Raw genomic sequence first — 13,794 nt, forward strand, 5'->3', positions numbered from 1 at the left:
TGTCCTGCTGCTGCTCCCTGAGCTTCCTCTACTCCTTCAGCTTGCTGGTTGGGGAGTGTCACCCTTGCTGCAGCATTGCAGAGTTGTTGATAGGTCCTATGGAAGGTCCTATATCCTTCCCAAAGGCCTTTTTCTTGAACCTGGGGTACAGTGCTGCTGCCTCAGAGAGCAAAGCATGGGACTCAGTTTTATGAAAACAGTGTGACATCTGCTGGCAAATGGTCGCCACCAAAAGCTCCACAGAATCTGTCAGGTTTCCAGCTTGTCGGACGTTTGAAGCAATCTTCTGCAGGCCTCTTGCCAGAAGAATCACTTTTGAAGCAGTCACATACCTGAGAGAAAGAAAAACAACGTTGAGGCCTGATAGTAGCAATAATAATGTATATATTTTTTGTGGTTATTATTTATAATATTATTACTATTAGTAATTATAGTTTTATAACAAGCATATTCATAACCAATAGACAACACAATAAGTTCTAGTTATTTTGACGTAGGTCAAGCCAGACAGGAAGGAGCTTGATTGACAGATTTATGACTTTCTTTGGATGTGATTGAACGAGTGAAAGTTAGGCTTTCATAATCACATTATTCTGACAATAATTCACATTGAATTCACCTTCAGTGCAATAGTAACAGTAAAACACTTACCTCTCACCACTGATTTCAACAGTGACCTCTTCAAAGGGCTTTAGTACATCACAGGCCTGTTTCATTTCCTCCCACTCATCTGGTGTGAGGGCAGCCAGTCTTGGATTAGTTAAGGCCAGGGTTGTTATGATGGCATCTTTATTTTCCAGGAACCTCATCATCATTTAGTATGTTGAGCTCCAGCGTGTTGGACAGTCCTGCTTCAGGCGAGATTCTGCTAACCCCAACTGCTTTTGTGTGGCCTTCGGTTTCTCTGTTGCAACTGTACTTCTGTGCACATATTCAACAATTGCCTTCACCTTTTCCATTGTTTGTTTGATGGCAGCAATGCCACTGTTGACATTGAGGTTCAGGGTGTGGGCAAAGCAGAACAGGTGAGGCCAGCTGGTAATCTGGATTGCTTTCACCACATTTGCAGCATTGTCTTTTTTTTTTTTTTTTTTTGGGCCCACCTCCACCCCCCCATCTTTGGAGGACAACTTTGTTTTTATATCAAATAATAGATCAAATAATAACAATTCTGTATAATAAAGTGATGACAATTATTGGGGTTAGGTGGACCATGAGAGGATAGAATATAGAAAAGAGGGGAAAAGAAAAGAGGGGGAGAGAGAGAAAAAGGGAAAAGACAGAAGGGCGGGGAAGAAAAAATAAAAAATACATATACATTAGGGCTGCGTATCGATTCAAATTCCAAGAATTTTGATTAATCTGAAGATTAAGAATCGATTTATTTAGATTTAATCCGATTTAATCGATTCGATCCAATTCAGGGTTTAGTGTTATTAAAAATGTATTTATTTGAGCTGTTTCCTGACTATGTACAGAAGCAACATGTTAAAACTAATATTATATCAATATTAATCAGCAAATAGTTACTGGTAGTTGGTAGTTACTGATGGCTGGAAGACTGGTGAAAAGGGTAATCATAAATCTACCTTCAAGAAAGGTAATCCAGGACAATAAACAGAGGACATCTTTGAGGTGTCTATATCTGCAACAGTGGACTCCTACTGGGACACTAACCAGTGCATTATTATTATGATTGAAATAATTAAGAAGTCACCCAAAAGCTGTTGCTACCAAATGCATTTTTATTTTAAAAGTGCTCACACTTAATAAACTGAAAGTATAAAGTGTAAACGTGTATTTTTCTCTAAAGTGAGATTATAAGAACAGAACTCTCAAGTTACGGTCCCCGACCCCTCCCTGTTGGGCGTGTGTTAACGTTGTCTGCGTCTACTCGTCTGCGTATCTCCGTGGGTGCGGGTGCGTCTTGTGATAATCCTCACCTGTGACTCGTCTCCTCACGTAGGGTTTGTGTGGTTTGTCTACTTAATGTGCGTTCGCGCAGCGTCCTGTGCTCGTCGTTGTTTGAGTCACACATGTTCTATGTAAACGTGTTTTATGTGTGCTGTCTGCGCTTCGGTAAATGTAATAAACGTAACGATTTGGAAAGTGCAAAGGATTCTGTCTCGTCCATCGCCTTGCGCCCAACGTTACAAGAACATTTTAAACTTTTTTAAACTGTAAAAACACTGGGTAAACTGTCAGTGACATGGACTAACTGTAAATAGTCACTGACACTGGATAAACTGTCCTTCTGTTTTTAGATTGCCGATTTGACTATCGTCGTTACCGTCACTGTCCGACGCCATGTTGTTTTACAGTTAGTTAGACCTCTGGTTAGACCGAGCATGCCGGCGTGAATTCAGTGACGAGGCGGGGGTAAAAGTTCACAAAAATTCGATCTTTGGACGTACGAATCGATTATCAGATCATCATATGCGAATCGATTCTGAATCGGAAAATCGATTTTTTCAACACAGGCCTAATATACATACATATATACAAATATATACATATATATACAAACACGCATATATAAAAAATATAATAATAAATAAATAAAGTAAATAAATATATATATAAAAAAAACAACCAGCTCAAATGACCACTGCAAAGTAGAGCAGAAAGTGTACCCAAGACATACACACTGTAAACCCGAACAGTATTGTTAACTTATACTCTTTATTGGTATAACACTCAAATCTTGTTATTTAGTTAACCCAGCATTAAGGTTTTGCGCTGTCTTAATTTTTTGGTATGTTTTAAGTTTAAATGAGTACATATTTTTGAGTAATGACTGTCACTAACATAATTTATGAGTTTCCAAAGTCACGCAGCGTCTGACGTCACCAACATGCTCGATGTCCTGGATTTACTTTTTACAGTGGTCACAATGGTGGTGCATCATGGCCTTGTGGTTAGGGAACTGGTCTTGTGACCGGAGGGTCGTGGGTTCGATTCCCAGACCTAAGGCCTTGACTAAGGTGCCCCTGAGCAAGACCCTTAACCCTCAATTGCTCACTTGTATAAAAAAAAAAGATTAAATGTAAGTCGCTCTGGATAAGAGCCAAATGCCATACCCCAGTGGTCACACCTCAGCGACCAGAGGCAGTGCCACCCTGAGCCCCCCCACCGCCAGCCAGGACAAACACACAAACATCCCAGGTCGGCAGCCCCGACCCTCCTGCCCAGAAAGTGGCCGGCATGAGCAGTCCCCCCAGAGTCCACCAACTAGGCCACCCGGGTGTCGATGCCCCAGCCAACCACCTCAACTAGCTAATGGAACTGATCAGTGGGAACCAAAGAGAGTTAAATTCCTCCAACTGGTCTTTAGAGGAAGCAGACATTCTCTCCAGACAGATGTGATCGAGTAATAAATTTTTGTAATGAGTAATATGCAGGTCCTTTTTTGCTTTCCAATTCATGAGAATGGTTTTCTTGGCGATGCATAGAGCAGTAAGAACTATGTGTGATGAGTTTGCCTCCATAGCCAATTCACTGACGTCTCCTAGGATGCACAGTCCGGGTGAAGTTGGGATGCAGCATTTAAACCACGTGGATAGGTCTACACATACCTTCTGCCAGAATTCCTGAACAGGCCTACAGTCCCATATAGCATGCATATAGTTATCGGCTACATTGCCTGTACAGTGGGTGCATATGTTTGACTGTGCTAGGCCCATTTGGAACATCCTTTGTCCTGTATAGTGTGTTCTATGAAGGACTTTGTATTGTATAAGTTGTAAGTTGGGGTTTTTACTTATTTTGAAAATATTTGTACATATATCTGTCCAAAAGTGTTGATCTGGATTAATAGAGAGATCTCGTTCCCATTTGGCTATCGGAAGGGAGATTGAGTCATCAAATTTTAACAATAATTTATATAGTTTTGATAATAATTTAGGAGTACATAGATTTAAAAATTCAGTTACTGATACTGATATTTCTAGATTCAGTTGAATCTCTGTTGAATGATTTCAATTGTTGATATTCAAGAAATCTACTTTTGCTTATTCCATATTCTGATTTAAGTTCCTGAAATGTGACAAAGTACCCATCTTTAATAACATGTTCTAAAATGTCTATTCCCTTATCATGCCATGATGTGAAATGTAGTACTTCCTTATTCTGACAAATGTCTGGATTGTTCCAAATGGGTGTTAGTTTGCATGGGATGAGTGGGGACCGAGTTAGTTTTAGAAATTCCCACCAGGCTGTCAGTGAAGTTTTTATATTAAGGCTTTTAAAACAGTCTTGACGCTTAATATTAGAGCTAATGTAAGGTAGGTCTGAGAGTTTTATTTTCCCACAGAATGCTTGTTCTAGGTGCAACCATGGGCTGTCTATTAAGTCGTATTTGATCCATTTTAAAATGTACTGTAATCTATTGGCTAAGAAATAATTATAAAAACTTGGTAGTTCTAAGCCACCATTGAGTTTTGGCTTTTGCAAGGTTTTCAGACTTATTCTTGGTGGCTTGTTTTTCCATAGGAATTTTGAGATGTTTGAGTCTAAGGACTTAAACCAAGCAGCAGAGGGTTTATTTGTGATTAGTGAGAATAAATAGTTGACTTTTGGTAGAATCATCATTTTAATGGTAGCGATTTTCCCCATGAGTGATATAGGTAAAGCGTTCCAGCGTGTGAGATCATCTTCTATTGTTTTTAACAGAGGGATATGATTTAACTGCACTAAGTCTGAAAGTTTAGCGGAGACATGTATGCCTAAGTATCTAATATTACCTGATTGTAGTGGAGTGGTGGTTGTATTCTGAAAACTACAATTTATAGGCAAAACTGTTGATTTACCCCAGTTGATGGAATATTCTGATATAGAAGAGAAGCTGTCTATAAGTTTGATTGTATTCGGAAGAGAAGCTTGTGTGTTCTGTAGGAAAAGTAATACATCATCTGCATAAAGACTTATCTTATGGTTTGTGGTTCCTGTATTAATTCCCATAATATTTGCATTTTGTCGAATTGCTGCTGCTAATGGCTCAATGAAAAGAATGAAAAGTGAGGGAGATAGTGGGCAGCCCTGCCTGGTGCCCCTCTGTAGAGTGAAGCTTTGTGAAGTGATATCGTTTGTCCTAACTCGTGCATTAGGAGAGCTATGTAAGGTTTTGATCCAATTTATGAAGGATGAGCCAAATCCAAATTTGTGTAGAACTGCTAATAAATATTTCCAGTTTACCCGGTCAAATGCTTTTTCTGCATCTAAAGATACAATGGTAGACTCTAATTTGTTAACTGTGCAGTAATCTAATATGTTTATTCGTCTGCATGTATTGTAGGCCGATTGTCTACCCTTGATAAAACCTGTCTGGTCTGGATGTATTATAAGTGGGGTGATTTTCTCTAATCTTCTGGCAAGTGCTTTGCAAATAATTTTAAGATCTACATTTATGAGTGAGATGGGGCGATAGCTGGAAGGAAGTGTAGGGTCTTTGCCTGGCTTAAGAAGTACGCTAATGTTAGCAGAATTCATGTCTGGGGACATTACGTGATCATTTTGAATTTGAGTGACCATTCTAAAAAAGGTTGGTTCTAGCACCGACCATAATTCTTTGTAGAATTCTACGGAAATCCATCTGGTGCTGGAGCTTTGTTATTTGGTAGCTGCTGTAGGGCTTCATGTAATTCGGGCAGAGCAAGTGGTGAATCCAGTGCAACAACTTGCTCGTTTTTCAGCTTTGGGAGATTTATATTATTAATAAATTCTTCAATAGCTGAATCAGATGGACTAATCTGTGATGTATAAGCTTTATAAAACTCTTTAAAAGCTTTATTTATTTGTTGTGGGTCATGAATAATGCTACCTGTTGAGTTCTTAATAGAGGAGATAGTTGTTTTTTCTTTATTAAGCTTTAACTGATTAGCAAGGAATTTTCCGGATTTATTGCCATGTTCAAAATTTTGCCAATGCAGTCTTTGCAGTAAAAATTGCGTCTTTTTATCTATTATTTCATTTAATTCCAGTTTGAGTTTTCTCAGCTTGTTCAGTGTGTGTTCATGTGGTGAGGCAGCATGGGCAGCTTCTAAAGATTTTTTTTTTCTTCCAATTCTAATACCTTTGTTTTTGTCAGGGTTGGAGCCAGGCGAGCTCCTCCTGTCGCCACAAGGAGGAGCTTGCGAGCTAGACCTGGGGGCAATCAGACGCGATAGGATACACCTGTTTGTAGCCTACATAGAGTGGGCAACTTCAGCAGCTCATTGCTGTAGTTGTTTGTTGTTTCTATGCCCTCACAGCCTAAGCCATTGTCTCTCGCTCCATTCGCCTGTTTTCGTTTTTCTCCCTGAGTGTTCTCAGCCAGTCTCTCTCTCTCAGTTGTGTTTTACCCTGTGTTTTCCCTTCTCCTCTGTTTTTCTATGTTGGTTTGTCTGCCAGTGTTCTGGCTGACAGATCAACGGTTAACCCCGGTAGAAGTTCACGGACGTGTCCCTGAACTTCACATCTCCTCCCTTATCTCTGGTTTGCTTCGTGACACGTTTAGTAGTACTCCGTGTGTTTTTTCGTTTTCTCTGTTTTCTCTGCTACGACGCGTTGATCCTTATCCGCGTATTTTTTGTTTACTTACCTGGTTCTCACTTCACGTTGAGGGTTCTCTGTATCGTTGAGTTGTTTGCCCTTTGGGGTTTTTGTTTCAGTTTTCCCGCTATCGCGGAGGTTTCCATTTGCCGTTTTTGGCGTTATTAGCTTCGGGTGTGCACTTGAGTCCTCCTACACACCGCAAAACCAGCGCGACACCGCCGTGTTCGGGGTGCCGCGTTACAGTTTTTTCTTTATTTTTCTTATGTGTGCAGTAGGATATTATTTTCCCCCGCATTACTGCCTTCCCTGCTTCCCAAAGAACACACGGTGAGGTTCCTGGTAGATCGTTATATTCTAAATATGTTGCCCATTCTTTTTTGAAATAATTTGCTGGTGTGGTTCTTTTCTGTGTCAGAGAGAGAGACCGGTGCATGATCACTGATAGTGATAGGATGAATATGGGTGTCTGTGACATGTCATAATAGAATTGCTAACTAAGAAGTTGTCTAAACGAGAATGTGAATGGTGTACTGTCGAAAAGAAGGTGTAATCCCGGAGAGTGGGGTGGTGTGAACGCCACGCATCAGAGAGCCCAAAATTGTTCATACATTGTTTTAGGGTGTCTGCAGACTGCCAGTTCTTTTGACTCACTGCTGTACTGAGCCTGTCGATATCTGGATGAAGTACCAAGTTGAAGTCTCCTCCTATTATTAGTTTGGTGTCAGAGTGATCAGAGAGTGCAGTGAAAATATTGTGAAAAAAGGAGGGGTCGTCAACATTTGGCCCATATATGTTAGCAATACATAAACGCTTTGTGACATGTGTTGTGAAAAGCGCTATACAAATATTTGATTTGATTTTTGATTTGATAAATGCATATTTAGAATGGACAGGTTAAGTATTATGTATCTACCATCTGGATCTGTTATATTGTTGCTAATGGAAAAGCTTATCCTTTTGTTAAAACAAAGGGGGTGTGGCCATATTAATTGAGTTGTAACAGGCTGAGTACAGGTGTGGGAACTGAGGACAGGTCAGTGTGTATGTAGGTGTTTTCCTGTAGAAAGACAATATCTGCTTGTAAGTCGTTTAGCCGATTAAAAATTTTCAAACTCTTTTCCCTCAAACCAGTTCCACGTACATTCCATGTGACGAATTTCAGTGAACTCATGTTAGGACTACTTGTTTGAGTGTTGGATGGTTGCTAAAGGTGTGTGTGTTGCACATCTGTGTTGTATGCCTGTGTTGTATGTTTTGTGTATGTGTCTGCGCTATATGTATGTGTCTGTGCCTGCATGAATCGGTCGTGTGTGTCTCCTGTGTGTTAGTGTGAGATTGTTCCTGTATGTGTGTGTGCATACAGTACATTGCAGTCTTGAAAGTGGGTGAACAAATTGCTGGGTGACATTGAAACTGCATATACAACAGAAAAAAAGCATAAACTACTAAGACTTATGACTGTAAACATATGGTACGGTGCTAATTAGACCGACATTAGTTATTTAAACTTAGACATATCTTATTGTGGGCGGCATGGTGGTGTGGTGGTTAGCGCCGTCGCCTCACAGCAAGGCCGTCTAGGTTTGATTCTCGGTCTGGGCTGCTCTGTGTGGAGTTTGCATGTTCTCCCTGTGCCTGCGTGGGTTTTCTCCGGGTACTCCGGGTCCCCCCCCCCCCCCCCCCCCCCCAGTGACCCTGACTAGCGGGATTGAGCAGTTCGGTGAATGAATATCTTATTGTTCTAGGCGAAAAGTAATGTGTTATAAAGAGTTGGCGTCGGTGTTGATACAGTTCACCTGTTTAGAACAGCCATGGTGTTGTGTTTGTGTCACGGTAAAGTTGACCGTTCACGTAGAGTTTGTCCACTGAGATTACAGCCCGGGAACCTGCTTGGATGAAACTCTTGCGGATGGAGAACAGGACCTTGCGTCGCTCCAGGATTTCTTTGGGGAACTGGTCGTTGATACTAAAGTCCGTTCCTTTCAGCTCCCGGCCGTGGCTCTTTAGCAGTTCTTTATGCTTGTAGTGTTCAAACTTGTCCACGATCGGTCTGGGTCTCCGCGCATCCGGCTGTCCCCCCCCCCCCCCCCCCCCCCCCCCAGGCGGTGAACGCGGTGTAAACTGATGGTTTTGATGGTGGACTCTGAGATTTTCAGGTAATTTTGCATAAATGTTTTTACCGTGGTCTCGGCGTCTTCGTCTGCCTTCTCCGGAATACCTGCAAATATTAAATTCTCTCATGCTACAGGATCTTTTCTTGTTTTCTTCCGAGAGCCGGTTCATTCCCTCGGTGAGCGATTTCACCGACTCTCTAAGAACCGTGTTTTCTCCCGCGAGTGCCTCCACTTGCTGCTGGCTGAACTCCACCGACTCGCGCAAGGCCTGAATCTCTTGGTGGAGAATTTCCACCAGCGCCAGGCGCGCGTCGAACCTGGACAGTTTGGTGTTGATGGACTCCAGAATGTCCGCCGTGCTACAGGTGTGTGGGGAAGCCGCTCCTGGGGAAGCTTCGGCACGGCTCCTCTTGGTCGATCTGCTTTGCTCATGATTCTTTCAAAGCAGTCATCTATATACGTGAGTATATTGTCCAAATCTTCGCGGTGCTCCAGAGTGGTTGAGTTTTTGCAGCATTGTCAGACACACAGGCAGCAACTTTATCCTGAAGTCCCCACTCCCTTGCTGCTACCCTCAGAAGTTGTTCTGACAGATTGTCAGCAGTGTACCTCTCACTTATCTCAAAACACTCAAGCAGGACAGAGGCCATCTTAGTCATCAATAAAATGACACGTCACAGACATAAATGATATTTTTCTGGATTTCCAGCAGTCTGTGGTCAGGCACACAGCTTTAGCTTTATCCACCTTCACTCTTATTTCTTCATGTGTCTTCCTGTACATGTCTGGAATAATTGTGTTGGACAGTGCTTTCCTGCTGGGTAACACATAGTTGGGGTTCAGGTCCTTGGTAAATTGGCTAAATCCAGTGTCTTCAACGATGGAGTATGGCTGAAAATCCTTAGCAATCATTCTTGCCAGCATTTCATCTAAAGCCCTTTGTCTAAGGGAGTCAATAGGCCGAGGCCTTGATACAAAATGCGTCAGTCTGGCTTGTGTTCCTCCTCTTACTCTGGGTCTACCTCCTGTTTCCCCTGGTGGTGTGGCAACAGTAGCTGGAGCTCGACCAGTGATGGTGCTGCTACTGGTTGGAGGAGCAGTGCTGACAGTGCTGGTTCCACTTGCTGCTGGTGCAGTGCTGCTGGTACTGGCAGTAGGAGCAGGCTCAGGCTGAGGTTCATCTCTTACCTGTAACAGCTGCACAGTCGGATGTTTCAACCTTAAATGCTGGTGTAGATTGGCTGTGGAACCACCTTTGATGGACAGTTCGGCCTTGCAAATTGTGCATGATGCAGCTGTTGCTGAAATGTAATGAAATTGTCTCCATACAGCACTTCTCCTGGAATCACTCATCTTTATAACTTGACTGTCTCACTCTCAAACTTTGGGGGTGGAGTGTTAGTGGGTTCAAGGAGATAATAATAATAATAATAATAATAATAATAATAATAATAATCTTTATTTATATAGCACCTTTCATACATACATGCAACTCAAAGTGCTTTACAGTATAAATAAAAAACATAAAAAGACAAAAAGAAAATGTTAGAAGAAATTAAAGTAAAATAACATAAAATGTAAAAAAGTAAAGTAAACAATATAATAAAAAAGTAAAGTAAATAAAACTAAGATCTAAAGAGGAAGTAAATATAAGATAAAAATAAAATATTAAAATTAAAGATAAAAAGAAATAATTAAAGTGACAAATTATAAAATAATAGACGAGTTTCTTAACTAAAAGCAGATCTAAACAGGAATGTTTTGAGACTGTTCTTGAAACTATTCAGGGATGAAATGCCTCTGAGCTCTTCAGGAAGAGAATTCCAGAGCTTTGGGCCATAGTGGCTAAAAGCACCCTCGCCAATCTTTAATCGGCATCTAGGAATCACCAGTAGATTACTGTTTGAAGACCTCAGAGACCTGACTGGAACATCTAACCATCATTTCACTGAGGTAAAGAGGGGCAAGACAATGAAGACATTTAAAAACCATGACTAGAACCTTAAAATCTATCCTAAAGCTGACAGGTAACCAGTGAAGTGAGTGGAGTGCAGGTGTAATATGATCTCCCTTTCTCCTGCGGGTCAGAACCCTTGCAGCCGCATTCTGAACTCTCTGTAGGTGCGAAATAGAGCTCTTTGGAAGAGCAGATAGAACAGCGTTACAATAATCTAGCCTTGATGTGATAAATACATGGACAAGTTTTTCACTGTCAGCAGGAGTGAGCATATCTCGGACCTTAGCAATGTTTCGAAGGTGAAAATAAGCTGTCTTGCATGTAGTCATGATGTGTGATTTGAAGCTGAGCTCATTATTAAAGGTGACGCCCAGGTTCTTAACACATTGTCTGGCATTCAGATTCATTTGATTTAAATAAGTCTGGACATCATTCCTTTGTGAATCACTGCCAAGAACAAGAACCTCTGTCTTCTGTTTATTTAATTGCAGAAAATTGTCAGACATCCATGTCTATCATCTATGCCAGGGGTCTCCAACACGTCACTCGCGGCCAATGAATTACATATAAATTTGTAAACCTAATTGGTCCCATCGAGAAATCTACTTAAATTTATGTCCAATCAAAATTCACAGTTGTCCCTCCCCTTCTAACACTAAATGATTATTCGCCAATTATACAACAGTTAGTTCACAATCCGACTGGTTGAGAAGTGTTCTAACCCTGCAGATATGTGTGATAACAACACGGTATTCTCGTTCTCTGGATCACTCCGCGGACGCGTTGTCAAGTAACAGCATGTACATATATTCACGATAACACACTCCCTCATGTTCTATTGCTCAATTAGCTGTCAAAGTTAGGCTGCCGTCAATATTTAATAAACCAGGGGTCACCCACGTCATGAGTCGCCCGCGGGCTTGTTTTAAAAATAGCTCTAGCGCCATGCACCAAAGCGCTGCATCGTTTATGTTTTTGCTACTATTATAGATTGTCCGCGGTTGCTAGCGGTCAATCGGGGGGGGGGAGGGCTACCCCCCCCCCCCCCCCCCCGGTAGCCCTCCGCAATAACTGGTATCCAAGAAGTAGCTCCCAGTTCCAAAAAGGTTGGAGACCCCTGATCTATGCAGTCAAACAGTGAGCAAATTGATTGGTTGGACTATACCAATTATCAGGAAAGAAGGGTGAAGGTGAAGCTGAAGATTTCATCACAACTCGAAAATGACCAAAGGTTTACTATCACAATGTATTTTTACAATGTGAGTGTTTGTATTCACGTTATTTTCCATGACAACGCTGGGCAGGGCCATCTTGGTTGACTTTGTGTTAGAACTTCCGGTGCTACGGATACGCTGATACCGATTACAAGCAAAACGACAACAAACACAAAATGACTAGCATAATATGTTCAGTTAGAGCAGAGGTGGCCAACCCGTCAGAGACGAGGGGTGGCGAGTGTAAATTATTAGCGGGGGGGATATAAAATGGACACAAATTAAGTAAAAAAACAAACACAAACTTCCTTATAAACATAAGGCGTGATGTGCTTCAGGACTTTGTCACGTTTGGAGCACACTACGAGCTCTGTTATGTACGCAACTGTTGTTTTCTAGGTGAAAAGTGGATAAACTCCGTTTAGAAGAGAACAGTGTCAGTTTTGAAGCTCCCTCAGTCATCTGCGGTGCCTTTGCTGAACCTCGTATGTGGTTTATTCCAAAACGTGTGACAGAAGAACCGCGTCTCACCAACGAGACTCAAATCACAAACTCAATATCACAGATACTTCATGCCGCTAGTCTCCCGTTTTCCACTACGCCGGTTTTAAAAGTATTAGCGGCTCGCTAGGCTTTTAAACAAACCGCCCACCACGAAGATGTAGTAGTGTGTCGCCCTCAGAGCTGATTAACTAACCGGGCCACGACACACACCGTTTTGCAGGTGAGAGTGGACCGGCTGGGGAGCCGCATGAAACCAGGCAAAGAGCCGCAGGTTGGCCACTCCTGAGTTAGAGGGTGTCACAATAATTGGAAGAAGAGGAAAACTTGGCTTGACCAACAGTGTTACGAACACAGCTCGAAAAGATCTGAGTGTTGCGGGGCACCTTATAACTTGTATCCACCGCCTTCCAAAGAAGAGGACCTGCGTCTAAAGCCTGGTTTATACTTTCGCGATCGACCGTAGCGCGCGACCCTGCGCGAGCGGTGTAGGCGTTTATACTGCTGCAGTGTAAACGTCGCTGCAGTGTTCTCCGAAACGATAGGTGGCAGTGGAGAATAAAAAACCCCAGCAAAACCGGGGAAAGAACATTTTTACCTGACCAGAGACCGTATATATACACACATCAGGCATCAAACGTAAATATGGCTTTGCAGTGTTGTCCGAAACGATACGTTAACAAATACGAGCCTCTTGTAATTCCAGGGCGAAACATGAGAGAACGTGAAGATGTTAAGATTGGGCGTTTTGAAAATAAACAACCATAAACTAATGTGATAAAAAAGCGAATTATTTCGATTCATTTCGAGTATATGTATAAATATTTAACTTAATTAAGTTTAACGTGCTGGGAAATATTGAAATGGACCTTTAAAGTGACGTACAAGTGCTTTTAATTCCACCTTGTATAGGTGTATGAACCCGGCAAACATGACTTTGTCCATCGCGCTGAAGTGCGGCGCGCGCGCGAAGTTACAAAATTCGAGAGGTGCACGACCTCGCGCCGCAAAAGCGCGCGAGGCCCTCGCGCACGGGCGGAGCCACAGCGATTACGTCATTTTCGCCGCGCGGACCCTCGCGCCGCTTGCGGCACGTCGAGTATAAACCAGGCTTAAGGCTGAAGGCGCTAAATTTAAAACATCCACCCAAACGTCCATACATCTGCTCTTATCATTTTGTGGAGGGGAAACCAACACCAGATCATCCTTATCCCGAGAAACGGCTCGGTTATGAAGCTCCGATTAAGCAAACGCGTCGGGTGCTTGTGAGGCTATCAGATAAGTAACTATTTTATAATCAGTGGCCACATCTTTTCCTTGCATTCATTTTGTAATTAAGTAAAGAAGTAAATAGACAAGAATGCCTATTTTATGAAAAAAATCATTAAAATGTAGTAGTGTACACTAATGCGAAAATAGCTGACCGGAAGTTCTAACACAAAGGCGGAAGAAACACACACTTGAAAGTGGGCATGGC

At 42.0% G+C, this 13,794-nt stretch overlaps 1 protein-coding gene across 1 annotated transcript; it reads right to left on the bottom strand.

The window, feature by feature from the left end:
* On the bottom strand, positions 1–823 carry LOC143510017 (uncharacterized). The gene is made up of 2 exons (XM_076998981.1): positions 652–823; positions 1–332 (listed from the first exon to the last, which is right to left on the bottom strand). The coding sequence occupies exons 1-2, from the start codon at positions 813–815 to the stop codon at positions 59–61; spliced, it is 438 nt and encodes a 145-aa protein (XP_076855096.1). The 5' UTR covers positions 816–823; the 3' UTR covers positions 1–58.
* Positions 824–13,794: the final 12,971 nt, after the last annotated feature.

This window comes from Brachyhypopomus gauderio, chromosome 3 (genome assembly GCF_052324685.1).
Source record: "Brachyhypopomus gauderio isolate BG-103 chromosome 3, BGAUD_0.2, whole genome shotgun sequence".
NCBI lineage: Eukaryota > Metazoa > Chordata > Actinopteri > Gymnotiformes > Hypopomidae > Brachyhypopomus > Brachyhypopomus gauderio.